The sequence below is a fragment of the Babylonia areolata genome, chromosome 21 (assembly GCF_041734735.1).
Source record: "Babylonia areolata isolate BAREFJ2019XMU chromosome 21, ASM4173473v1, whole genome shotgun sequence".
In the NCBI taxonomy this organism is placed as follows: Eukaryota; Metazoa; Mollusca; class Gastropoda; order Neogastropoda; family Buccinidae; genus Babylonia; species Babylonia areolata.
The window spans coordinates 47,984,284-48,011,429 of record NC_134896.1 but is presented as its reverse complement, the minus strand read 5'-3'; the positions used below and the strand labels follow the sequence as shown (position 1 = coordinate 48,011,429).

General features: G+C 40.3%; 2 protein-coding genes and 1 long non-coding RNA gene across 3 annotated transcripts in view; all 3 read right to left on the bottom strand.

Moving 5' to 3' along the window:
* Positions 1 to 1,028: 1,028 nt before the first annotated feature.
* On the bottom strand, positions 1,029 to 17,482 carry LOC143295942 (tubulin--tyrosine ligase-like). Its single transcript, XM_076607644.1, has 8 exons — positions 17,179 to 17,482; positions 16,528 to 16,606; positions 13,861 to 14,090; positions 11,659 to 11,791; positions 8,838 to 9,035; positions 7,360 to 7,453; positions 6,399 to 6,517; positions 1,029 to 1,770 (listed from the first exon to the last, which is right to left on the bottom strand). The coding sequence occupies exons 1-8, from the start codon at positions 17,348 to 17,350 to the stop codon at positions 1,662 to 1,664; spliced, it is 1,134 nt and encodes a 377-aa protein (XP_076463759.1). The 5' UTR covers positions 17,351 to 17,482; the 3' UTR covers positions 1,029 to 1,661.
* A 4,063-nt stretch (positions 17,483 to 21,545) lies between these two features.
* Positions 21,546 to 24,897, bottom strand: LOC143296635 (uncharacterized). Its single transcript, XM_076608665.1, has 3 exons — positions 24,854 to 24,897; positions 24,244 to 24,319; positions 21,546 to 21,857 (listed from the first exon to the last, which is right to left on the bottom strand). The coding sequence occupies exons 1-3, from the start codon at positions 24,895 to 24,897 to the stop codon at positions 21,546 to 21,548; spliced, it is 432 nt and encodes a 143-aa protein (XP_076464780.1).
* A 216-nt stretch (positions 24,898 to 25,113) lies between these two features.
* Positions 25,114 to 27,146, bottom strand: part of LOC143296326 (uncharacterized) — a 2,357-nt gene continuing 324 nt past the window's right edge. Inside the window, exons 2-3 of the long non-coding RNA XR_013057126.1 lie at positions 26,032 to 26,195; positions 25,114 to 25,235 (exon numbers count right to left, since the gene is read on the bottom strand). This is a non-coding gene — a long non-coding RNA (uncharacterized LOC143296326). The remainder of the gene's footprint in view (positions 25,236 to 26,031; positions 26,196 to 27,146) is intronic.

Genomic DNA, 27,146 nt, shown 5'->3' with positions numbered 1-27,146 from the left:
CTCAAAGGGTGTTCATTTCCAGTTCTCATTCTGATTTCAGATCCCTTTCTGTTCAACATGATGTTCCCCAAGGTTCAGTTCCTGGTCCAACATTATTTAGTCTGTACACCTAGCCACTGTCCGACATTATCAGACAATATCAGTGTGATTTTCACAGAGTTTACAGATAACACCCAACTCACTTAAGCTTCTTACCCAAATTCTTTTGCTATCCTCTGCAAAAAGATTGAGATGTACATTGTTGCTGTGAAGGAGTGGACGATGAAAACAAGCTTAAACGTAATGACGACAAGACAGAAGCCATACTTATAGAATCTTAAGTCTTCACTTAGTCATATTTCAGACCATATCTTGACTCTGCAAAGCCAATATCAACTTTCAACATTCGGTCAGAAATCTGGGTGCACTTTTTTTATTCAGCTCTGTCCCTGCATGACCATGTCAGTAATTTATCAACGTTCTGGTAGACATCACCTGAGGCTTTGTTGGTCTTACTGGTGATACTGTGGTCCCCATCTACGATCCTGGGAGAGTGTGACTCCCAGATATTTTATCTGGAAATCACCTTGAAGTTTCTGAACAGAAAGGTAGTGGGTGTGCGCGATTGTCTTATGTCGTTGGGTAATGCGGACGACTGATTACTTCAAGGGGTGGAAGGTAATCTTCCAACTTTCTGGGTTTTGTTGTAGTTGTTTCTTGAAGAGACTTGAAGAGACTACTTCGTCTAAACCTTCCTGGGGTTGTGTTTGATGTGTTGGAATGGTCATGACCTCAGGGCAGGCAGTGTCATCAGCAGCCTTGATATGGAGGAGAATTTTGCTGGTGACTTCTACACAAATTGCTCTAATGGTGGTGTGAATGAGATTGTGTTTGAGAGAGAGAGAGAGAGAGAGAGAGAGAGAGAGAGAGAGACATATGGATTACACACACAAATATATGCACATACATGCATACACGAACACACACACATGCACATACACACACAAACACACCTTCCATTGAAGATTATTTTCTTTATCACAGTTTTCTTAAAATCTCTATACAAGGCCCAAAAAGACAAGAGAGAGAGAGAGAAGGGGTGGAAGTAGGGTTGGGATGGGGGGGCGGGAGGGGGAGGGGGGGGGGCTGGGCGGGGTGAGAGCAGAGACAAAAAAGGCACACGGAAACTCAGAAGGAATGAAACTAAAACCCAGTAAAAAAAACAAAAAAATAAAATAAAAACATAAAATGTTCCCATTTCTGCTGAAAATTCTCTTCCCCTAACTAGTCACATAATCATACAGATTGATTCACTTGCTTGATTAAAAAACAACAACAAAAAACAAACATACATGAAAACTTTTCCAAAAAAAACCCTTACATATGACAAAATATGATATGACATAATGTGACCTGGCATAAAAACACAACAACAACATGGCAATGTTTTTCCAATCACTGGGAACTGGTACATATCAACTTTGAAATACATACCTAAATAATGTAAAAGCGAAATGATGTGACATACTATTACATGATGCAAAGAATCACTGTGCAAGGTTATGAATAAACAGCCACCGGTCCTCTGTCTAAAAGTCAAATAAATAATCACTGACCAACAAATTAGCTGTTTCTCTTGTCAGCAAGTGCAGAAATGAGTTTGGCCCCAGCACATCGCATTCTCAGATCCTCTCAAAAAGATTCTCACTGTACTTCACAGGTACTTGTGGTGGGAAGGCGGGATCAACTGCAGTCTCAACCAAGCAGCGAACCATATCTGGCAGCAATTTGCTGAACAAAGAAACACGGGTACAAGATGACAGATTTACAATCTGAGAAAGTCAGGGTTTCAATGGATATACATCGGTGAACGACTTACCACATGCAAACACACATTCACAGACACACACAGACACACACTCACACACGCGCAGCACACACACACACACACCCATGTTTTTAAAGCAGCAAGTTTGATGAGTTCAGTTCAGGTCACTTGTACAATGGCTTTATCTGAATAGTTTATTAGTTGCTTGGCTGGTGAAGCTGTCCACCACATCCAAACCCCCTATCATTTTTAAGTGAAGGTATTGTCAAATCTCACCTGTGTGTGTGTGTGTGTGTGTGTGTGTGTGTGTGTGTGCTGTTGTGTGTGTGTGTGTGTGTGTGTGTGTGTGTGTGTGTGTGTGTGTGTGTGTGTGTGTGTGCATAAATATGAAACAACAAGTCATAGATCTTTTACGAAAAGACCAGTGGGAGTTTTGTAAATGAATGACTTATTGTGTGACTTAGTATTACATTACTACACTTTTGGAAATCTATAACAATGTCACTTCCCTACAACTGTAGCAACAGTAATCAGTATGTGAATAGTATACTGAATGGTGTGTCTTTTTATTTGTTGAATTAGGAAGTTCATACATGTCCATGACAACACCATCATCATCAAAGCATTTATCAACATCACCACTGGCACTACCACCACTGTCATCACTGTACACACACACACACACACACACACACAACAACATTAAAGACTTATTGGTTACTGTAATTATAACTACTGTAATCATAATAATTATTTTTTTAAAAATAATTATTTAGTTATTATGATTTTAGTCATTGACACTGCTGCCTAACGTTACCACAGTCATCATCACCATCACCATTGAGACCTAACTGGCACCCAAAAAATTAAATATCAATCACCTGTCATTATTGAGGTTTACTGTCGTCATCATTCAGTCCTACCTGTTCAATATGAATCACCTGTCATTGTTGAGGTTTACTGTCGTCATCATTCAGTCCTACCTGTTCAATATTAATCACCTGTCATTATTGAGGTTTACTGTCGTCATCATTCAGTCCTACCGGTTCAATATTAATCACCTGTCATTATTGAGGTTACTGTCGCCATCATTCAGTCCTACCTGTTCAATATTAATCACCTGTCATTGTTGAGGTTTATTGTTGTCATCATTCAGTCCTACCGGTTCAATATTAATCACCTGTCATTATTGAGGTTACTGTCGCCATCATTCAGTCCTACCTGTTCAATATTAATCACCTGTCATTATTGAGATTTACTGTCATCATCATTCAGTCGTGCCTGTTCAATATGAATCACCTGTCATTACTGAGGTTACTGTCACCATCATTTAGTCCTACCTGTTCAATATGAATCACCTGTCATTACTGAGGTTACTGTCGCCATCATTCAGTCCTACCTGTTCAATATTAATCACCTGTCATTATTGAGATTTACTGTCATCATCATTCAGTCGTGCCTGTTCAATATGAATCACCTGTCATTACTGAGGTTACTGTCGCCATCATTCAGTCCTAACTGCTCAATATCAATCACCTGTCATTGTTGAGGTTTATTGTCGTCATCATTCAGTCCTACCTGTTCAATATGAATCACCTGTCATTGTTGAGGTTTACTGTCGTCATCATTCAGTCCTACCTGTTCAATATGAATCACCTGTCATTACTGAGGTTACTGTCGCCATCATTCAGTCCTACCTGTTCAATATTAATCACCTGTCATTATTGAGATTTACTGTCATCATCATTCAGTCCTACCTGTTCAATATCAATCACCTGTCATTACTGAGGTTACTGTCGCCATCATTCAGCCCTAACTGCTCAATATCAATCACCTGTCATTGTTGAGGTTTATTGTCGTCATCATTCAGTCCTACCTGTTCAATATCAATCACCTGTCATTGTTGAGGTTTATTGTCGCCATCATTCAGTCCTACCTGTTCAATATTAATCACCAGTCATTATTGAGATTTACTGTCATCATCATTCAGTCGTGCCTGTTCAATATCAATCACCTGTCATTATTGAGATTTACTGTCATCATCATTCAGTCCTACCTGTTCAATATCAATCACCTGTCATTATTGAGGTTACTGTCGCCATCATTCAGTCCTACCTGTTCAATATTAATCACCTGTCATTATTGAGATTTACTGTCATCATCATTCAGTCGTGCCTGTTCAATATGAATCACCTGTCATTACTGAGGTTACTGTCGCCATCATTCAGTCCTAACTGCTCAATATCAATCACCTGTCATTGTTGAGGTTTATTGTCGTCATCATTCAGTCCTACCTGTTCAATATGAATCACCTGTCATTGTTGAGGTTTACTGTCGTCATCATTCAGTCCTACCTGTTCAATATGAATCACCTGTCATTACTGAGGTTACTGTCGCCATCATTCAGTCCTACCTGTTCAATATTAATCACCTGTCATTATTGAGATTTACTGTCATCATCATTCAGTCCTACCTGTTCAATATCAATCACCTGTCATTACTGAGGTTACTGTCGCCATCATTCAGTCCTTCCTGTTCAATATTAATCACCTGTCATTATTGAGATTTACTGTCATCATCATTCAGTCGTGCCTGTTCAATATGAATCACCTGTCATTACTGAGGTTACTGTCGCCATCATTCAGCCCTAACTGCTCAATATCAATCACCTGTCATTGTTGAGGTTTATTGTCGTCATCATTCAGTCCTACCTGTTCAATATCAATCACCTGTCATTGTTGAGGTTTATTGTCGCCATCATTCAGTCCTACCTGTTCAATATCAATCACCAGTCATTATTGAGATTTACTGTCATCATCATTCAGTCGTGCCTGTTCAATATCAATCACCTGTCATTATTGAGATTTACTGTCATCATCATTCAGTCCTACCTGTTCAATATCAATCACCTGTCATTGTTGAGGTTTACTGTCGTCATCATTCAGTCCTACCTGTTCAATATCAATCACCTGTCATTGTTGAGGTTTATTGTCGTCATCATTCAGTCCTACCTGCTCAATATCAATCACCTGTCATTGTTGAGGTTTATTGTCGTCATCATTCAGTCCTACCTGTTCAATATCAATCACATGACACTGAAGTTACTGTCGTCATCATTCAGTCCTAACTGCTCAATATCAATCACCTGTCATTGTTGAGGTTTATTGTCGTCATCATTCAGTCCTACCTGTGCAGTATCAATCACCTGTCATTGTTGAGGTTTACTGTCGTCATCATTCATTCCTACCTGTTCAATATCAATCACCTGTCACTCTTGAGGTTTACCGTCATAATCATTCAGTCCTACCTGTTGAATATGAATCACCTGTCATTATTGAGGTTACTGTCGCCATCATTCAGTCCTACCTGTTCAATATCAATCACCTGTCATTATTGAGATTTACTGTCATCATCATTCAGTCCTACCTGTTCAATATCAATCACCTGTCATTACTGAGGTTACTGTCGCCATCATTCAGTCCTTCCTGTTCAATATTAATCACCTGTCATTATTGAGATTTACTGTCATCATCATTCAGTCGTGCCTGTTCAATATGAATCACCTGTCATTACTGAGGTTACTGTCGCCATCATTCAGTCCTACCTGTTCAATATCAATCACCTGTCATTGTTGAGGTTTATTGTCGTCATCATTCAGTCCTACCTGCTCAATATCAATCACCTGTCATTGTTGAGGTTTATTGTCGTCATCATTCAGTCCTACCTGTTCAATATCAATCACATGACACTGAAGTTACTGTCGTCATCATTCAGTCCTAACTGCTCAATATCAATCACCTGTCATTGTTGAGGTTTATTGTCGTCATCATTCAGTCCTACCTGTTCAATATCAATCACCTGTCATTGTTGAGGTTTACTGTCATCATCATTCATTCCTACCTGTTCAATATCAATCACCTGTCACTCTTGAGGTTTACCGTCATCATCATTCAGTCCTACCTGTTGAATATGAATCACCTGTCATTATTGAGGTTACTGTCGCCATCATTCAGTCCTACCTGTTCAATATCAATCACCTGTCATTATTGAGATTTACTGTTATCATCATTCAGTCGTGCCTGTTCAATATCAATCACCTGTCATTGTTGAGGTTTACTGTCATCATCATTCAGTCCTACCTGTTCAATATCAATCACCTGTCATTATTGAGATTTACTGTCGTCATCATTCAGTCCTACCTGTTCAATATCAATCACCTGTCATTGTTGAGGTTTACTGTCGTCATTCAGTCCTACCTGTTCAATATCAATCACCTGTCATTGTTGAGGTTTACTGTCGTCATCATTCAGTCCTACCTGTTCAATATCAATCACCTGTCATTGTTGAGGTTTACTGTCGTCATCATTCATTCCTACCTGTCCAATAAATATCAAATGTCACTCTTGAGGTTTACTGTCATCATCATTCAGTCCTACCTGTTCAATATGAATCACCTGACATTGATGTTTCCTGTCATCATTCAGTCCTACCTGTTCAATATTAGTCACCTGTCATTACTGAGGTTTACTGTCATCATCATTCAGTCCTGCCTGTTCAATATGAATCACCTGTCACTGTTGAGGTACCATACCTTGCACAGGCTGGAGCTCCGTTGACCTCCAGTAACCACACACGGAAGTGTTCGTCCACCATGAAATCTAACCCGAACAGCTGAAAGCTCCAGTGCCCTGCTCCCACCGTCTGTACATGCTGAAACAGTAATCACTGCAAAATAACTATCCATTGAGTTCATGTGTATGTGTGTGGGCATGTGCAAGTGTGTGTGTGTGTGTGTGTGGGCATGTGTGGGCATGTGTGTGTGTGTGTGTGTGTGGGGGTGTGTGTGTGTGTGTGTTTGGTTTTGTGTGTGTGTGTGTGTGTGTGTGTGTGTGTGTTCAAGGACTTGCATTGCTACTCATACCCATGACATGCATGTTGGGATCTTGACTTTTCTATATTTTCCGTTAACAGATCTATGTATCTGTCTCTCTGCCTGCCTGTCTGTCTGTTTGGATTTCCTCTGGCAAGGGATTCCATGGTGACTAAACATTCATAGTTCCCTGTAGATTAACTCTCTCCATACGAACGGCGAAAGAGACGACGTTAACAGCATTTCACCCCAATCACCATCATCAAAATATTGCAAGCGGAAGGCTCTTATACTGAAGAGGTGAATGTTGACAAAGAATACCACAATTCTGACGATGGAAGCTAAAGGTTGGGTCATTCAGACACCCACTGGACATCTGAGGGGTCTGTGTAGAGGAGAAGAGAGGACTGGCTGTACTGAGTGAGTTAAGTGCTGGTACTGAGACTGCAGAAGACAGGCCTAGTTATGGCTGTTTATGTTGTAACTGGGGATATGCAGCGTGAGAATAAGTCCATTGAAACTGTGCGGCAGATGTGACAGAAATGATAAATAACATTTTAAAAAGTGTTTGTTTTTTTTACTTGATTATGTCAACAACAACAACAACAACAACAACAGCAACAATAAAATTAAAAAGAATACATTCTCTAGATACACCTGTGGCTGACAGGTATGGACTCACATCCTGAACGATCAAAAAACAGGTGCGTGTGATGGTCCGGATCTGCGGCAGAATCTTGGACTCCAGACTGACGCCATAGCAACTTGTCAAATACCTGAAGACCGGAAAACAAACAAACAAAAAGAGTAAACAAGTGTTCTGCTATCACTGCATTCATGTTGATCACTATACTTACTGCTCGTGATGGGGATACTGATGCTGTGGGTACAATTTTTCTTTTCCTTCCATTATTTTTGTTTAGTAAACAAGAACAGTAAGAAGAAGAAGAAGAAGAATTACAATAATCAAAATTACTCCTCTTACTTTTTTTAAGTGAGGTGGTAGGGAAGGTGAATCTCTTCCATAAAGAACTCATTTTCTGTGAACCTTTGTGCTAAAAAATTTTTTTTTCTAAATAATAAAAAAAGGAAAAGAAGAGAGATTTCCAGGCAATGTCGTCTGGCCAGCTATTAGAAACATATACATCTCTCAACATGGAGCTGATGCAAGGGTCTGATTCTCCAATACTGTACTGTTTTATTTATTTATTTTATCATTCTTTTATGTTAATGTTTGTGTGGAGTGATGGTCTAGAGGTAATGCGTCCGCCTAGGAAGCGGGAGAATCTGAGCGCGCTAGTTCGAATCACGGCTTAGCCACCAATATTTTCTCCCCCTCCACAAGACCTTGAGTGGTAGTCTGGACGCTAGTCATTTGGATGAGACGATAAACCGAGGTCCCGTGTGCAACATGCACTTAGCGCACGTAAAAGAACCCATGGCAACAAAAGGGTTGTTCCTGGCAAAAATCTGTAGAGAAATCCACTTCGATAGGAAAAAAAAAAAAAAAGTGCACGCAGGACAAAATACAAAAAAATGGGTGGCGCTGTAGTGTAGTGATGCGCTCTCCCTGGGGAGAGCAGCCCGGATTTCACACAGAGAAATCTGCTGTGATAAAAAGAAATACAAAATACAAAAAAATGTTTTACACAAACCTAGAGTAGGGTCTCAAGGCATGACCAGTGTGTTGGGTTTGTGCAAAAATCAGGCATCCACCTTTATTTTATTTTCAGCAGATGTGGTGTACCATATATGGATGAGTCCTCATGCTTTTTGACACCTCCTTGAAACTGGAACTGAACTGAGTCTGCTGACAGAGCCTACATGACAGCACAGTATCACAGTGTGATGCAGTGTGTATACCACAGGCTTCACAAACACACACAACAATAACAACCCCCCCACCCCCACCCCCACAAACTTTGCCTGAATGCTTATGACCACACACACACACACACACACACACATGCAAGCACAAAGACACACACACATTACAAGCACACACATACCACACACAATTCTATTACCACCTTCCGTCAAGACAGACACACAAAATCATGATGGACAAAAAGTCAACCCTTGAGAAACTTCAACTGTAAGTTCTTTCCACAGAGCATGACATCAGATTGTCAAAGGTATCGAAAGCAACCAAGAACCAACCTGTCAAAAGCATCAAAAAACATCTCGTTGCCCTCCTCAAAGTGTCCAAAATTGTCAGACAGTTCTTTTTGTAAGCTGTGATTGGTCAGGTGAGCAGTCACATGGCCGAGGTCTTCACCGTATGGGTCTGAAGCTGTTCTCAACACTCCCTCGCGATACAGGTATACGTTGTAGAATAAATCCACAAGCACCCAGCACCTATAGGGGAAAAAAAAGAAGTATTTCATTCCCCCTGTTTCATTGGTTTTATCAAAAGGTACATATGATGTAATGCCCCCCTCCCCCCTTTTTTGTTTGTTTGTTTGTATTACTCTTTTGTCAAAACAAATTTCTCTGTGTAATCATGTCACATCATAATCATATCATGTAATATATATCATATCATAATCACATTATATCATATCACATACATCTTATCATATCATCATCAATCATAAACTAAAGAAAAAAAAGACTCTTTGATCCTTCATGTGCTGCACTCAATGGGACCTCAAAACTGATTTCTCTTCTCACGGGTGTTCAGTGCTGGCACTTTAGTTGGTCCTGCGAAAGTTCGTGAACCCAGGAAGTAGGGCATGGATATAAATAAACGCGGCTGACAAACAGGCCGCGCCAGCGGCACTCGCTGTACGCTTGTTCGGCGGTAAATCTGCTTTGTTTTTTCGCGCATCATCTCCTCGGATGGATCGGAAATAACGACTAAAGAAGTGGTTTTCTAAAAAGAACACAAAATAAGCTTTCCATTGACTCCAAACACAATATGTTTTCTTACATAGCGGTTGTTGCGGCAACGGCTGAAACATAAATGAAGAAAGAGAAGAGAAGGATAAGCAGAAACATGATCGCAAAAATCGTTAAGTTTAAATCCCTCTCTAAGAAAACAGGCGTTTAGAACAGTAACATCGTAAATACACACAGAATATATAGCATGCCTGCATGCAGATCAGCTTACCTTTTGAGTTGTGCGATTTTTCTTGGCAGCACAACAAACGTTTAAATGAACACACTGTAGCATGGTGAGTGCGAGCAGCAGGGGGATGGAGAGCGGGGTGAGTGTCTGTCGGCTTATGGCACTGCCTTACCCTTCATTCCACGAGAAAGACGAAGATTTTTAAGGTTAAAAAAAAAAAAAAAAAAAAAAATGAAACGATGATGTTGATAAAATAATGAAATTGTGTAAATCAAATCAAACTGCACTCCAATAATACATGCAGGAATAGCAATAATTCAACTTTCTGTAATCGCTGCAGGAAATGTGTGGATGCTGTGAAAAGGTGGGAAAAGTGGGGCGGGGGCCGCGGGGCCGAGTGAAACAAAGAAGGCAGTGTCCCAGTTTGGCGCGCGGGGCCAGAAATACCGCGGCGAATGTGCCGGTCAGTACAGAGTGCGGTGGGAAAGTCTGGCATTAAAAAATTTTTGACCTAAGACGCTAGACGCTGCTCGGCTAACTAAAGAGCCGGATTTTGTGCTCGGCTGAGCAGCCGTGTTCTACTTCCATGCAGCCCTTGCCCGTGCATGTGGCGATTTCATCTCACAGTCTTTGGTGTTGGCAGTTTCAAGGGGGCGGTCATAAGAAGAATGCAGTGGCTGTCTCCATTCTGCAGGGCGCTTGGTCAGTATTCCTCCACCACTATTGTATTTATATTGTATTGTATTTCTCTTTTTTGTCACAACAGATTTCTCTGTGTGAAATTCAGTGTCACTACACTGACAGCGCCACCCAGTTTTTGGTATTTTTTCCTGAGTGCAGTTTCATTTGTTTTTCCTATCAAAGTGCATTTTTCTACAGAATTTTGCCAGGGACAACCCTTTTGTTGCCATGGGTTCTTTTATGTGTGCTAAGTGCATGCTGCACACCGGACCTCGGTTTATCATCTCACACGAATGACTAGCGTCCAGACCACCACTCAAGGTTTAGTGGAGGGAAAGAAAATATTGGTGTCTGTACCGTGATTCGAGCCAGTGTGCTCAGATTCTCTCACTTCCAAGGCAGATGTGTTACCTCTATGCCATCACTCCACGCAAGAGCAAAGTATGTCATTGTTGGTGTGTATGGAGGACTTAGGACAAGTGCCATGGAACACTATCTGAGACGGCATGGAAGATGGCACAAAAAGAAACAAACAAACAAAACAAGGAAACACACAAAAACAACCAACAACAGTTTTAGTTTTTTCAATGCGGTGTCACAGCGTTCAAACAAATACATGCACGCTACACCACATCTGCTAGGCAGATGCCTGACCAGCAGCATAACCCAACATGCTTAGTCAGGCCTTGAGTAAACGCATATAATATTTGTGTACTTATCACAGAGGATTTCTTCTACAATTTTTTTTCCAGAGGACAACATTCTTGTTGTCACTGGTTCTTTTTCAGTGTGCCAAGTGCATACTACACATGGGACCTCTGTTTATCATCTCATCTGAATGATTAGATGCTCAGTTTGATTTTCCAGTCAAACTTGGTAGAATGGGCACGAGCGGGATTTAAACTCAAATCCTCACAGATTCTATATTGGCAGACGAGTGTCTTTACCATTCTGCCACATCCCTCCAACAGCCAACAACAAAAACCCTAGAATTTCTTTTTTTTTATGAACTTATTATAATTCAACCACAAGCACAAAGTATGATGAATTTCTACCTATCAACACATCACCAACTTCTTTGACACACTTCAAACTCTCCCCTAGCAACTGAATGGGCATTATGAATTTATATTCATCCACACAGCAAAGCAGACAATTTATGTGTTATGTGTTGCATGCTTCATACATACTCTTCAGCAGTACATACAGGACAGCAGTCGAAAGACATACCTGATGTCAAACTTTCTCCTCTCTGCAAGCAGAAGTGGCGGGTGGATGTACTGCTGGCAGACGAACGCTGTCGACTGTTCGTCCACATAGCTGATCAACTCATCGACGTTTCGGGAAATCTTGATGCCTTCTCCTGCAAGGTGGAAGGCAGCAGGATGGTTAAGATGTTTATCTGCCAATAAAATGTCAGTGAGGGTGTGGGTTTGAATCCTGGCCTCACCCTTCCTCCCAAGTTTGACCGGAAAATCAAACTGAGCATTCAGTGATTTGGATACAATAATTAAAGTAGTAGTCTTCAGTTTATTAGACGGTGAGATGATAAAACAAGGTCCCGTGTGCAGTATGCACTTGGCACACTGAAAAAGAAACCATGGCAACAAAAGTGTTCTCTGGCTTCTTCTTCTTCTTCTTCTGCGTTCGTGGGCTGCAACTCCCACGTTCACTCGTATGCACACGAGTGGGCTTTTACGTGTATGACCGTTTTTACCCCGCCATGTAGGCAGCCATCCTCCGTTTTCGGGGGTGTGCATGCTGGGTATGTTCTTGTTTCCATAACCCACTGAACGCTGACATGGATTATAGGATCTTTAACGTGCGTATTTGATCTTCTGCTTGCATATACACACGTCGTTCTCTGGCAAATTCCTGAGGAAGAAATTCAGTCTGACAGGTACGTACACAAATCCATATGCATTCACTCAAGGCCTCATTAAGCGCGTTGGGCAACGGTACTGTCCGGCATCTGCCTAGCACATGTGATGAAGCGTACATGAATTTGTCTGAATGCAGTGACACTTCCTTCAGAAACTGAAACTCCAGCAAAAAGTAGTAAATGATCAACACATTCGCTAGCCAGTAAATGTGTTGCTGTCTCGTGAAATTTTGACTCTTACATCTGTACAAGTGAGAGATGGACTTTTATTACAAGGAATTTAAGTTTGAAAAAAGAAAGTGGTATGAAAGGGAATTCTTCTCCCTATTTCTACTGCAAGCTTTTTTTTTCTATTTCTTTTGATATCTAATTGTTAACAATCTTTTTCGAATGAATTTTAGAAGCATACAGGAAATTGACGTGTGTGTGTGTGTGTTCTTTTTGTTCCAGTTTTTATAAATCTCCCTTTTTTTTTATCTGATTATATATTTCAGCTGTAAGTACTACTGCTGTCAAATGAGTTTTATTTATGTGTCATAATGTACTTACAGCCAAAGAAAAAGTGATTTATGATCAGTTATTATCATCATCTGTTTTTTTGTGGGGGTGGGAAGGTCAGAAGTATATTTGTTGAAAATAAATCCTACCATAATTGTCTTTTTTTTTCCTTTTTTTAAAAACTAAAATGTATACTACTACTACTACTACTACTAACGATGATCATGATAACAAAATTTGTACAGCACCCTTTCTTTCTAAGAGCTCAGGGCACTTTACATGAAAGGAAAGTTACAAATGACATAAACCATTCATGACCACTCTCTCTTCCCCACTCCCTCCCCCCATTCCCCCCTCTCTCATTCCTCAAACATGCAAAGTGAGTTGGAAGGCGTGGGACATTGTTGGAAAAGTAAGAAAACCAAGAGTTCTTTGACATGGGTTCTGTAAAGATTAGTTTTTAGTGAAGAGCCAAAGGCAATCATGTTATCAGATGAATGGATACCAGATATGATGTGGAAGGTTGTTCAAGAAATGAGCAAAGAGGAAAGCGTGTTCACTTTGCTTCTTGTACTGACACAAGGAATTTTCAGAAGGTAACAGTCAGAGGAAAAGCAGAGTGTAAGCATTGAGACACACAAGACACGCAACTATGTATTTAATTCTCACCTCTATGGGGAGCCAGTGCAGAGTACAGAGGTGAGGAAAAATATGATCAGTATGTGGCACTTTAAAGAGTCACATGGACAGCACTGTTTTGAAATATAATTCTAAACAGTTAATATAAAATGAATTACAAGTATTACAATTTTCACTTCTCAGCATTTTGCATGTACATTAACTGTCAAGTACAACATTGACTGCAACTGTTTCCACTTTTAGTCAAACTGTTACCACTGCAGATACTGCAACTGCTGCCACTATTCCATCTTAAAAAAAAACACACCTAATAAATAGCAATCAAATTACTATTACAGTGTTAGCATGACAGTTTACAATCCCAATGAACTGTTGATTCTTTTTCATTTTGTCCCTTCAGAATACAAATATACCTTTTGATCCTGCAGTGCTTTTCACAATCCAGATTGAGTTCTTGGAAGAGTCACACTTCACACATTGTCTCAGCTCTTCTCTCTCATCAGATCTGTTCACTGCGGCCCTCTGTCTCACTGGGTGAAGGTCTTTTGAGCCGCAGTTTGGAGATGCTGCTGTCAGTATATAGGATGTGGGCAACCACGGGAACAAAGGCTGTTTGGTTTTCTTGCAGTGCTCTTTGAAGAGTCTGTGGAGGGACAACTGATGATGATGAACATGAATACACATATATGTATGCTGTCCACATACATGTGCATGCACACACACACACACGCATGCACACACACACACACATGCACGCACGCACGCACGCACACAAATACACAAACACACACTAAAACAAACACTGCACTTCTTCAAAGTTTTCACTGCTGTCGCATTGAACCTGTTCGGGGCTGCAGCTGGCATTTTCATTCATTTCTTGGTATGGTGGATTGAGTGTGAAATGCAAGGGAGTTCTGTACAGAATTGTGAATGTAAGTGGTCAGATTGTGGGTGATAGGTAGTGTGTTTGAGCAAAATGTCAGAAGGACGAATGATGCAAAAAGCAAGAATGACTGCAAGTAAAGAGAGTCATGTCCTTGCTGGATACTATAAGGCCCTCCCATCTGACAGGTGGTACCAATCTATTTGGTGTAAAATGGCATGGAGGAAGTACAGCTTTCTACCAAGGTCAGTGGAACAGATGAACAAGCATGAATTCTAAGGGGCCAGGCTGGGTTATATGGAGTGTCAGTTTTTGCCAGTTTATATGTATGCCGGTGTGTTTGGTTTGATGGGGCCGAAAATATGCATGCAGGTGTGTGTGTGTGTGTGTGTGTGTGTGTGTGTGTGTGTGTGTGTGTGTGTGTGTGTGTGTGTGAATTTTATATTTCATCGTAATGATCTGTAATCATATCATGCCCTGTTTTGATGTGTGCATGCGCATGTGCCTGAATGTTTGCATGTATGCATGTGTCTTGGTGTATATATGGGTGGGGAGGAGATGACCAGGGAGAAGACGGGGAGGGCAGGGGGAGAGAGAGAGGGGGGGGGGGAGAGTGACAGAGAGAGTGATGGAGAGAGAGAGAGTGATGGAGAGAGAGAGATAGAGAGAGGGACACAGAGAGAGAGAGAGAGAGAGAGAGAGAGAAACAGAGACACAGAGACAGTGACACAGAGAGAGTAACACAGAGAGAGAGACAGAGAGAGAGAGAGAAAGACAGAGACAAAGAGAGACAGAGAGAGTGACAGAGAATGAGAAAGTGAAAGAGAGAGAGAGAGGCAGAGACAGAGAGAGAGAGAGAAAGGGGGGAGAGAGAGAGAGTGAGAGAGAGAGGGGGAGAGAGAGACAGAGACAGAGAGCGAGAGAGACAGAGACAGAGAGAGAGGGGGGAGAGAGAGGGGGGAGAGGGAGAGAAAAGAGAGAGAGAGAGAGAGAGAGAGAGAGAGAGAGAGAGAGAGAGAGAGAGAGAGAGAGAGAGAGAGCTGTTTATTTTTTGCTGAAGTAACAGGTTTATTCTGATTCTTAGGAAATGCCAATGTAGTTTAATGTGATCAAGAACATGTGTCTTAAGAGTTAGTATCAAGAGTTCTCATGCACACACACACACACACACACACACACACACACACACAATCACACACACACGTTCATTCCACTTATATTTAAAAGACATAGATCAATGAACAAACACTCACGTTATTGCTTTACTTACTTGTTCCTTTTCATATTATTATTATCAATACATATTGGTAGTATAGATATTTCCAGATTTGTCTTTTATTAATGAATTCATTTCATGGAATATTTTTCATCTTCCTGCAACAATAATCCAAGACTTTATCAAGTGGAATATTTCTTTTTTCCATCAATGTGAAAGTAAATACTAAATTACGACTAACATTCATAACATTCTTATTAATGAACTGAACTCACCCAAAACTAATATAAGAAAAAAAGGGGGGTTGGGGGTAGGGGTAGACAGAGAGATAGAGAGAAAGAGTAAGGATGAGAAAGGTATTTCTTACTTAAGTTGGAAATGTTAACAAGACGTTAACTTTCCTTTGGGACTGACATTTTTTTTTTTTTTTTGTTTTTTGTTGTTGTTTTTTGTTTATCATTTGAGATGTTTTGTTAGTTCACTGTAAAAGTGTTAATTCTATGTTGTAATTTGTTGTTTTTCTGCCTTATATGCTTAATCTTAACTTTTGTTGTGTTGTTTTACAGCTTGGTATAAATTTCTATAATGACTTATCATCATCTGTTTAATATATTGTACAAGTGTGTAAGCGTGTGAATGCACATACATGTCTTTTAGAATGCATATTTTTATGTTTGTATTGTGGGCTTGAGTAACAAGACTACATGTGAATTTCTTAATTGGAGATAATAAAGTTGAATTGACTGCACTTGACTTATATGGTAAACAGACACATACCACATATTTTTTCAAGTGTGACCTCTGGAAAATTTAACTCCAAATATTAAAGAATACTGAAGACCATATATAATCATTCAACTTAAAAAAAGAAAGAAAGAAACACATGTTTTTTCACAAATGCCTGTTATTTGTCAATGGACAAAGCTTAGACAGATTTACGCTATTATAGGTGTTTAAATGGATGTGGACTGTGGGTTTTACCTTGTCATGGCAGTCTTGCGACACAGTATTTCTGATCCACGGTAATAATTCACAACCTGAGTCAGTCCTGGAATTTGTCCTGTACAAATAACAACAATAAAATGTGCATGATTATTCACTTTTTTCAACACACACACACACACACACATGTACACATGTATGCAGGCATATGTACACACATATACATAAATCAATGTGTGTGTGTGTGTGTGTGTGTGTGTGTGAGCCTACATACATTGTGTGTATATTGCCAAAACATATCACACACACACACACACTTATATATATATATATATATATATATATATATCTGATCCCTTCTACTGAGGTCCAGTTCTACACACAAACACACACATGTACACGTGCACACACACACATATATATACGTATTATATATATATATATTTATGTGTACATGTGTGTGTGTTTGTATGTGTGTGTGCACATGCGTGCACGTGTGTGTGTGTGTGTGTGTGTAGAACTAGAACTTAGTAGAAGGGATGGGAGATAATTTTTGTTGTAGTTTGTTTCTGTTTTAGCACAAGTCAATGCTAAAATACTGAACCCGTGCAACACCCCCCACCCCTACCCCCACTCCCCAAAAAACAACAACAACAAACAAACACAACACCAAGACTCGTCCTTTCTCACCAAACTTGTGCCAGGGTAACTTGTTCCTGTCTCCAAGCATGAGGTTGAAGCGGGACGAGTCCCTGTTGTGTTTTTTCCAGTCTCCTCGTTGCTCCAAATACTTCGCAACCGCGCCGTACACCGAACTCTCCCGATCTCTCTGCACGAACAGATACTTTTCAATCGAGGCCATGGCTTTTCCATGGCCCTAAGAAAAAACCTCCTCCACTTACAACTTTGTAAAAGCTACGATGAAAGTGTGTTAATTTTCTCGACTTTTCTCGATGAGAAATGCACTTAGTCTTTTTTTTGAACGCCAAGAATGTTTACACCAAGGGAGGTTATTATTGAGCATAGAAGAGAGGTCACTCTTGCAGCATTGACAAAAATTTCACAGGGACAAACGGTTATTGTTCTTAAGTGCTTCAACGTTGTAGTCCACGTTATTAGCGTGTCCGTTCGGCGGTTGAGGGCTGGGCTTTCGTTGATGTGTGTGAGCCTGCAGAATATTGCATGTGCGGTCTCTCTCTCTCTCTCTATATATATATATATATATAATATTACGTGTGTGTGTCAGTGTGTGTGTGTGTGTTGGTGTGTGAGCCTACAAATTGTTGCATACGTACGCTGTGTGCATGTGTGTGTATGAGCGGTGTGTGCATGCGTCTTGTGTGTGTGTGTGTGTGTGTGTGTGTGTGTCTTCTTTTTTCTTTGTGTGTGTGTGTGTGTGAAAAAATGAGATTACAATGTAACATCCTTAGAACGAAATGCTAATGATAACAGTAAGCGAACTTGACAAATCAACAAAGATTTGAATGAGTATGATTAAGCATCGTCGATAGTTAATAAGCAATATAATGTAATATGATTAGCAACATATAAACAGGGTAAAAAGATATTAATCAATTGTATGATTTATTTAAGGCATAATGGTTTTGAGGGGTGGGGTTATACGTCAGTTGTTCATGTTTTCGATTCTTTTATTTTTGATTGTTTTCACACACACACACACACACACGCACACACACACACAGAGAGAGAGAGAGAGAGAGAGAGAGAGAGAGAGAGAGAGAGAGAGAGAGAGAGAGCGTTTTGCCACTGTAAGATTAAGCACGGATAATTAATGTCATACAATTTGTAATGCATGTAATAAAGAAGGAAATTAATCAGTTGTGTGTGTCAATTACTGCTCGTTGCATTAAAAAAAAAAATCGTTTCGTTTTTATTGATTATTTTCACACACACACACACACACACGCCCGCACGCGCGCGTATACATTGTTGGACCTCGATATGTTATTACCAACCCGTAAAGTTTACCCCCCCCCCCCACCCCCCCTCCCATTCTTCAGCCAAGCCGCCGCACTATGCTTTGATCCCGCTGCCAGGACAGAGGATGGGCATAAGAGATTGGGAGAGGATGAGTAGGTGGGGGAAATGGAGAGGGGTGTGTGGGGGGGGGGAGGAAGTATGACAAGGGGGTTAGGGGGGCGTGATGGGATCACACTCAGTAATTCTACTCCATTCTTTGAAGGGAAACACGTCATCTTTTTCTTTCTTTTGTGTAAAGCATCTGCAGGTGATTATGTCAACTAGAGGTTTACTGCAGGGGATAGGTTGAGCAGTGGAGGGTGAAGTCAGATTGGGGGTAACGGGAGTAGGAGGGTGTACATTGGGGATAGTGGGTGTGATAGGCAAGTAGGACTGGGCTGAGACATGGAAAGATGGGAGAGTAGGATGGGGGAAAGGGATAAAAAGACTCTCTCTACATGCATTATTTCGTTGAAATTCGTTCCGAAATCCGAAAATTCTAAAAACCGCATCCCACTGAGTTGCCAGAAGTGTTTGGTAAGACGACATGACCTCGTTTTTCTTCACAATCAAAAGGAAAGAATTACAAATTCTGGACAGAACACATACTACACTACCGACTTATTTACTGCATGTAGATATTCTAAAGTTGACACTGAAATAACTGGAATGAACATAAAAGAAAATTTGAATGGATCGTTTCTTTCAGCCCGTTGTAGACTGGTTCGTGTAGATCTAGAGATCTACCATGCATGTGTCGCAATGTACGTGCTTGAAGCGATGGCAACGTCTCCTCTGCCGCCGAAATCAAAGAATACTCGAGTGATAATGAAACACACAAACAACATGACTTAAACGGCGTTTTTACGTGCAGTACAATCCCGTCTATTCATCGCAGGAAGAAGAAATCATCAACTTTGCTTCGAATACTAAATTTTGTTGAATGACGTCAGATGCGCCACAGCAGTGGGGATTAGTCTGCTTGCTTCGGAGCCAAACATGCATGGTTCGATCACGCTCGTATGCCTTTTTTTTCCCCCCCTTCTTCTTCTTTCTTTCTTTTTTTTCTCCCAAGCTTATTTCATATATGATATTCAATACAGAACACTTTTTGACGATTTTTTTAACCTGTTTGCTCGTGTGTTTTTTCCCTCGTGATTCCTTTACTGGATAAAGCACAAAGCACAAGTTAGTCTTGAAGCCTTTGCCTCTTGTTTTATCTTTCTGTTCTTACTTCCTTGATTTTTTATTTCATTACTTTTTTTCTTCTTTCGTTCCCCGCTTCTTAAAAGCTTTATTTCTTATTCTTTCTTGACTTTATTTCGTCTTCAACACCATCAACACACAGCAAAAGAAACAGCGACAATTTGGCGTTTACTAAGAAACCACAGACTTGGGCGTTTACGAAGATACTGGCGACAATTCAGCGTTTAACGTCAGTGCTGTTGCACACTACCGATGCTTATAGGTATAAAATATGCTGGGTGCAGTTCGTTTGAATGCCATGCCCTCGTGCTTTGGAACAAGCTTTGAATTCCTTCTGAAATCCAGCATGTGGTTAGAGAGGAATAGTTTTCATACGGCGTTTGATTTGTGTTTGGATTTCTTTTTTTTCAATATATATGTTATTAACATGAGCCAGATATTATCTTTCACTGTTTAAGGCATGGGAATTCCAAGTTTGCTATCAACAATCGACCAGTTTTTCACGAAACTAACGAATTAAAGCATTCGCATCTCCAATACCCTGACTGATCCAGTTGCACGCAGCTTTATTTTCTAACACGTGAAACCGAGTTTTTCCTGTCCTGTTATCCAATTCTAACATTTAGTATGTCGTGTGAGGAAATCTGTATTCATACATCAGTGTTAACTTTAACCAGTACTGAATGCATTTAACTAACAGCACACACACACACACACACACACAGAGGGAGAGAGAGAGGAAGAGAGAGAGAGTTATTGGCTTGTGTGTCACGTCCAGTTGATCCATTACACATTGTTTTCTTCTTTTTCTTTATTTCACAGAATTTTGAACGCTGGCTGACTATTCTGCATATTACTTATACTGGCTCATAATCAATTACAAAAAACAATGCAAGCACTATATCAAAAAAGTAAACAAGTTATAAGGTAGGTAAGTAAGTAAACTGTTAAGTAACTGAATAAATATCAATGCATGGATAAGTAGGTCTAGTCTGTAGCACAGATAAATGGGAAATAACATGTTCAACAGTGTGAGTGCACACGCGGGCACGTGTGTTTGCGCGCGCGAGTGTGTGTGAATACGTATGACTGTAAATGCAAGTAATTATTTTCGCTTCGTTTACCTTATCGTTTCATATTTCAAAGTTTTAATTTCAAAATCTGTATTTTTTGTGCAGTTGGTGTTGCTGTGTAATTTGTATATTCTGATCTAATTCCTTTCACTTTCTTGCATGGTGCTGTGTAATTTGTATATTCTGATCTAATTCCTTTCACTTTCTTGCATGGTACTGTGTAATTTGTATATTCTGATTTAATTCCTTTCATTACTTCCTTACATATTATTATGTTGAAGCTTAAATCTGCACACAACTGCTTTTCCTGATCTATTCAGTTTTCTGGTTTGTTATCTGTTTCCGAAAATTACAAGCACAGTTTTACAGTCAAGCAGTGCAAGTTATTTCACATTTCTGTTTTACTTGAACATTTCTATTCTCTCCTTATTCTGTCTGTGGGAAGTTCATGCATTCTGGTCAATCTTGTTTGTTTCTAAGTTTGTAAGCTGCACCTATACCCTCGTTAATGTCAGTTCACATTTATCAAACTAAGATATGAATAATATACTAGTCACTTTTATTTGTCAGTAGGTATATACACATAGAAATGTACATATACTCTCGTTCGTTGTATTTCATACTTCTCCAAGATGTATCAGTATAATTAATATACCAGTCACTGTATTTGTAAACACTTATAAAAAAAAAAAAAAAAAAAAAAAAAAAAAAAAAAAAAAAAGCTCACAACCATGTCTCTTAACATTTTTGCACGTGGGCGGAGAGTACCAACACTAGCAGCTGTACCAGCTCATCCAATCACACGTTGGTGGTAGTGACGGCACCGGCAGGTTTGCGAGGCGAGGGGGGCACGGCAGCGGCAGGGGCAGCGGCAGGAGCAGGGGCAGGGCCAGGGCCAGGGGCAGGGCCAGGGCCAGGGCCGGCGGGGTTCTGGGGGTCGTGCTCCTTGAACTTGAACCTGCAGGAGCATTTGCACTGGGGCTGGCATGGCATCATGTCACAGATGGTGCGGTAGATGTGGGTCTGCGGCAGAATGCTGGAGCGCCACAGCGCCACTAAGCCCGTCACGATCTGCAGCAGCCACAGCAGCCACGACAGCCAGTGGGCCACCTAGGGGGACAGCCAAGGACAGACACAAGTACTGGACACCCGTGTCTTTTTTTCTTTTTTAATTATTTTTTTATTATTGTTATTATGTTTTCCCTTTCACCGCCAGTCGATTTAGAGTACAAGATTCCCTTGTGCTATAAACACAGAAAATAAGGTGTCTAAGAATAGCTGGGGATTCCCCTTTGTGATGTGTAGAAAATATGGCCTTTCCTGCCACCGAACATAAAGAGCGGTAGGTTCATGGGTAACAGTCCCATGATCTGGTCACCTTTCAGTGACATGGGTCCTCTACCTAGCTGTTGCATAAAGGTAAATTTGGCAGTGAAAGGGCTGTTTAGTTTCACCGTTGGACAAAATAGAGCAACATAATTAAAAAAGAAAAGAAAAAAAAGCTCAACCATGGCTAAGAACTATCTTACTTGAATCTCTAATATTCCCGCATACAGCTGAACACAAAATATAATAGTACGTAAGGTATATTTTCTTTTCTTCGTAAAAAAATAAAATAAAATAAAACATCCACTTCTTTTATTTGTGCTAATAATCTTTTTTCTCATGCACAGACGTGCTACTCGAGCTTGCGTGCATATATGTATGTGTGTGTCTGTGTCATTGGATATTTGTGTTACTTTACGTTTGTCTTGGTTTGGTTTTGTCCTTTCGCGTCCAACAGCGAAAGAAAAAAACCCATATTTGTAAACCACACCAGAATGAATGTGCAATAATGTGGTATAGAATCATTAACAAGATGACCTCATGTGGCACTACATCAAAAAATGTAAACCACAAGATGGAAAGAAAAACAAAACAAAAAACCCCCAAAAACCAAGAGAGAGAGGGAGAGAGAGAGAGAGAGAGAGAAGAAAAAAAAAAGAAGAGAGAAAGTGCTCTCGATACCACTTGCTTTTGTGTGGAGTGTTCGGAAACGGTGTGTGCTGGTGCTGTACGTATCTGCCACAGACTGACATCAAGTACTGGAGGAGGGGCCTCTGTAGCTTTAATATTTTGTCAACATTGGACAAAAGGAGTGATCGAACGTGTTCTGACAAAGTGTGCTTTTGTGCCGAATGTTTTTGGAAGACGGTTTGTGCTGGAGCTGTACTTATGTCATCATGTGGGTTTGCATGCACGTGACTGAGTGAATGGGGGAGGGGATACGGATACGGATGTTTTCTTCAATACAGGCCATGGCCCCTCAGGAAGGGGGGGTAGAAACAAGCATTTCAGAGGTATGAATAAAGTGCACAAAACATGCACTTTTTATACCCAAACAAGTGTACAATCACTCAACTATGTATTGTAGATATATTTCAAAGTTTGAAAGCTTTGTACAAAATAAACTGCTAATTGCTTATTCACGGATTAACATACATAACGTATATGAACATAGCCAATCTGAACAGGAAGGCTTGCTTGAACAATTTTAATGAATTGATTGATTTATAAATTCGTTTAAGACAAGACAGTAAAATACAAACCAGACTTCACTCTCTTTTGCACTTTTACACTAAGGACAAAGATGGTCATTAATGTGTTGTTGTCTACAGCGAAAAATGATGTATTAACAGGTAAGAAATTTCAAATCAAAACCTTGCCATACTGAATTTTAGATGTTTATCCATGCTCATACTAATAGATGAATAAATAGGACCAGAATGTGTCAAATTAACTTGTCTATAAATGAAACAAAGCACTATCTTGAATATGAGATGACCATTCTTGCCCACGGCAGTCCGTCAGTCTCGAAGGAAGTGTGCCTACAAATCCATATTCCCCCTTGGTTTAACCATGCGTATCCAAATCCAATTTTATGCACTTATTCAATACATTTTGACGCCATAATTTTTGCCTCTTATGTCCAAATCATATAACACTTTGTGTGATTTCTTTGGCAGTCTCACACGAAGTGCGATAGGAGAGAGAGAGAGAGAGGGGGGGGGGGGGCGATGGAAAGAGGGGGAGTGAGGAAGGGGAAGAGAAGAGAAGAGAAGAGAGACAGAAAGAGAGAGAGATGGAAAGAGGGGGAGTGAGGGAGGGGAAGAGAAAAGAAGAGGAGAGATAGATAGATAGATAGATAGATAGATAGATAGATAGAGAGAGAGAGAGAGAGGGAGAGAGATGGAAAGAGGGTAGTGAGGGAGGGGAAGAGAAGAGAAGAGAGAGGGAGAGGGAGAGAGAGATGGAAAGAGGGGAGTGAGGGAAGGGAAGAGAAGAGAAGAAAAGAGAGAGAGAGAGAGAGAGAGAGAGAGAGAGAGAGAGAGAGAGAGAGAGAGAGAGTGGGAGGGAGGGAAAGCGACACAGTGAGAGAAACAGACAGACAGACAGATAGACAGACAGGGAGGAGAGGCGGGTGGAAGGGATGGACATTCAAACAAGTACGACTCACTTCTGATATTTTTAGATGTTGATAAAAGTCATAGTTAGAACCGAACACGTCATGTACCAGACGACCGTCACTGCATCTGTAGTAAAAAACAAAAAAAAACCCAAAAACAAAAAAACAAACAAACAAACAACACATACACACACCGGTGCACACTGATATTAAATCTCAAAGTGTCCACATCGAGATAAATGCTTATTTTACAATTACAATCTTGAACCAGTAGTGCTGGAAGAATGTCCATCGTCTCAACCCACCCTAAAGCTCTCGATGTGTGTGTGTGTGTGTGTGTGTGTGTGTGTGTGTGTGTGTGTGTGTGTGGATCAGAGAGAGAGAAGGGGAGATGTGGGAGTGAGCGAGCGAGAGAGAGAGAGAGAGAGAAAGAGAAAGAGAGAGAGAGAGAGAGAGAGAGAGAGAGAGGGATGTTCCTGTCCAAATTAACCCATGAGCCCCTTACGATCTCCATGAACCCAGAGACACAACATTAATCCTTTATCCTCTCATTATTTCAACGGTATCAAAAGAGTTCCCAGCAAAACGCTAACCCTTTCTATTCACCAGCTTCTTGGAACAAAAGAGGTTCCAGCACATCATCAGCCCTTTCCTTCCTCACCTTTCAGTGATGCCAAAGTATTCAGTATCAATCCTTTCTTCCATCACCTCTCAATGGTGTCTGAGAGGTACTACAACAACATTAACCCCCCCGCCCTTCCCCCATTCCTCTCAAAGGAGCACAAAGAGGTACCAACTGATTCTCCCTTCACATCTCTAAGTGAGGTTAACCTTTTCTCCTCCGATCTCTCGAAGGTTTTAACCCTTTTCGTCTCTCATCTTTCAACCCTTTCTGCCCTCACTCCTTAATAGTAAAGAAGAGGTTCCAGCACATGTCGTTGAAGCCTGCGCTGACCAAGCAGGCACTGACGAACATGAAGATCCACGCTAATGCGTCAAAGATGACTGTGAGGATGAATTCCAAGGCGGTCTCTTGAATGTACCTGCAGATCGATAATCATCGGTTCGTTCGTTAAACTTTCTTTCTTCATTCTCCAACGTCTGTTCTATTTATTTGATGATTATTCATTTATCCACCCTTCTTCACTCTTCAAAGTTTGTTTTATTCATATATTTATTCACTTGTTTATTTACTCATCTACTGATTGTCTATATCTGTTCATTCACGTATATACATACATACATACATACTACATACACACACAAACATATTATATATATATATATATATATATATATATATATGTGTGTGTGTGTGTGTGTGTGTGTGTGTGTGTGTGTCTGTGTGTGTGTCTGTGTGTGTGTGTGTACTGGATAGATACCTAGTTTGTTTTACAAACGGTGGCAAGAACTCGTCTCCAAGTTGTCGAAATCAGAAACATATCAAAGGCCCTACACAATTAACAAGGAGAACCAGCAACACCGAGACTGGGCGCTCTTGTTAGTGAAAATGAACATGGAAGCAAGAAGTATTTTGTATTGCGGTATCGGTCGTGCCAATATGAACATACTTTTAAAAAAATCAGTCCGCACGTTCCTACTGCAACGTGTGGCAGCCTGTACTGTTCACACAGATGATGATGGGTCGTTATAAACGTTCCTCCTGTATCCAAACGTCTGAAACTGCTCTCATACCAGGCCTTCAAGTCACAGTGGGTGAAACCGGATATGATCCTTTTTTTTTTCTAAATGAAAGCATCCGCATATCGTGTTATTCCTTACAGCCATTACTCACAGAAGGCGATTTTGTTTGGTAGTTAGACACAAACCATTACTGACCCGTATTTGTTGTAGAAGGTGATCTTGTAGATGTAGGACACAGTCATGTACATGGGGTAGAAAAGGGAGAAGATAATGGGCGTTGAGATCGTGTACCCACAGACAGCCACTGGACCGAACTCTTTACTGTCGGCATACAGTATGCAGTACCTTTGATTTTTGTCCTGCAACAGCGGATCCCATTTTTAATTAAAACGAAGGTGGGAAATAAAGACAGAAAAAAATATGGAGGGAAGGAAGAAAGGAAGGAAGATTTATTCGGAATCAAGACATAATTATTATCAAGTGTCCGTGAGGCACATGGCAATAATAATAATAAAAAAAAATGTCTGAAGTCAACGAGTTCCTCTCTCTCTCTCTCCCCCTCTCTCTCTCCTGATTACTTGAGAAAGAAAGGACATTGCTTCTGGTCAAGACTGTTTAGAAATTGCTAACTTTATAATACTTAACTCGTCTTGAGTGTCCCATTTTCAACGAAACTTAGTTTTGAAGTTACTTCCGAACTTGAACTATCATTCGTGCAAAGAAAACTGCCCACGAGATTTTTAAAACTTTAAGGAAACTTGGATATTTTCTCTTAAACTGTTTTCAAGCTATTTGATGCTCAGGTTGTTAACTCTCATTTGGCATGACTCAGAGCTATGGGGTTTCAAACCACGGGAGTCGATTGAAAAAATCCATTTGCAATAACAAAGGACGATATGTTCTCATATTCTTTGTCAAAGTTATACACATTCTTTTTTTTCATATTCTTTTTGCATTCTAATTTTTCTTTTATTTATTCATTTATGTACCTTTTTTATTATCATCATCATTATCTTCATTGTTACTATTATCATCATTGTTATTTCATTTCTTTTTTTCTCCTTATGCCTAAGTCAATGAACCTATCTAATACAATATCCATTTTGTCCCCATTCATCTACTCGATAAATTGACTTTTTTGTTTTGTGGCAAACAAGGACAGCATTAAGTACATCTGTTAGAATAACTTTATGTCCGTAAACAGTTCTGACGCCAGTCCCAAACACGCCTTTCTGTAGGCCTAGATCTAGACTGACGCCGCTGTTGATACTTTCTGTCACTACAAAACTGAACACCGGAAAAAAGTCAGT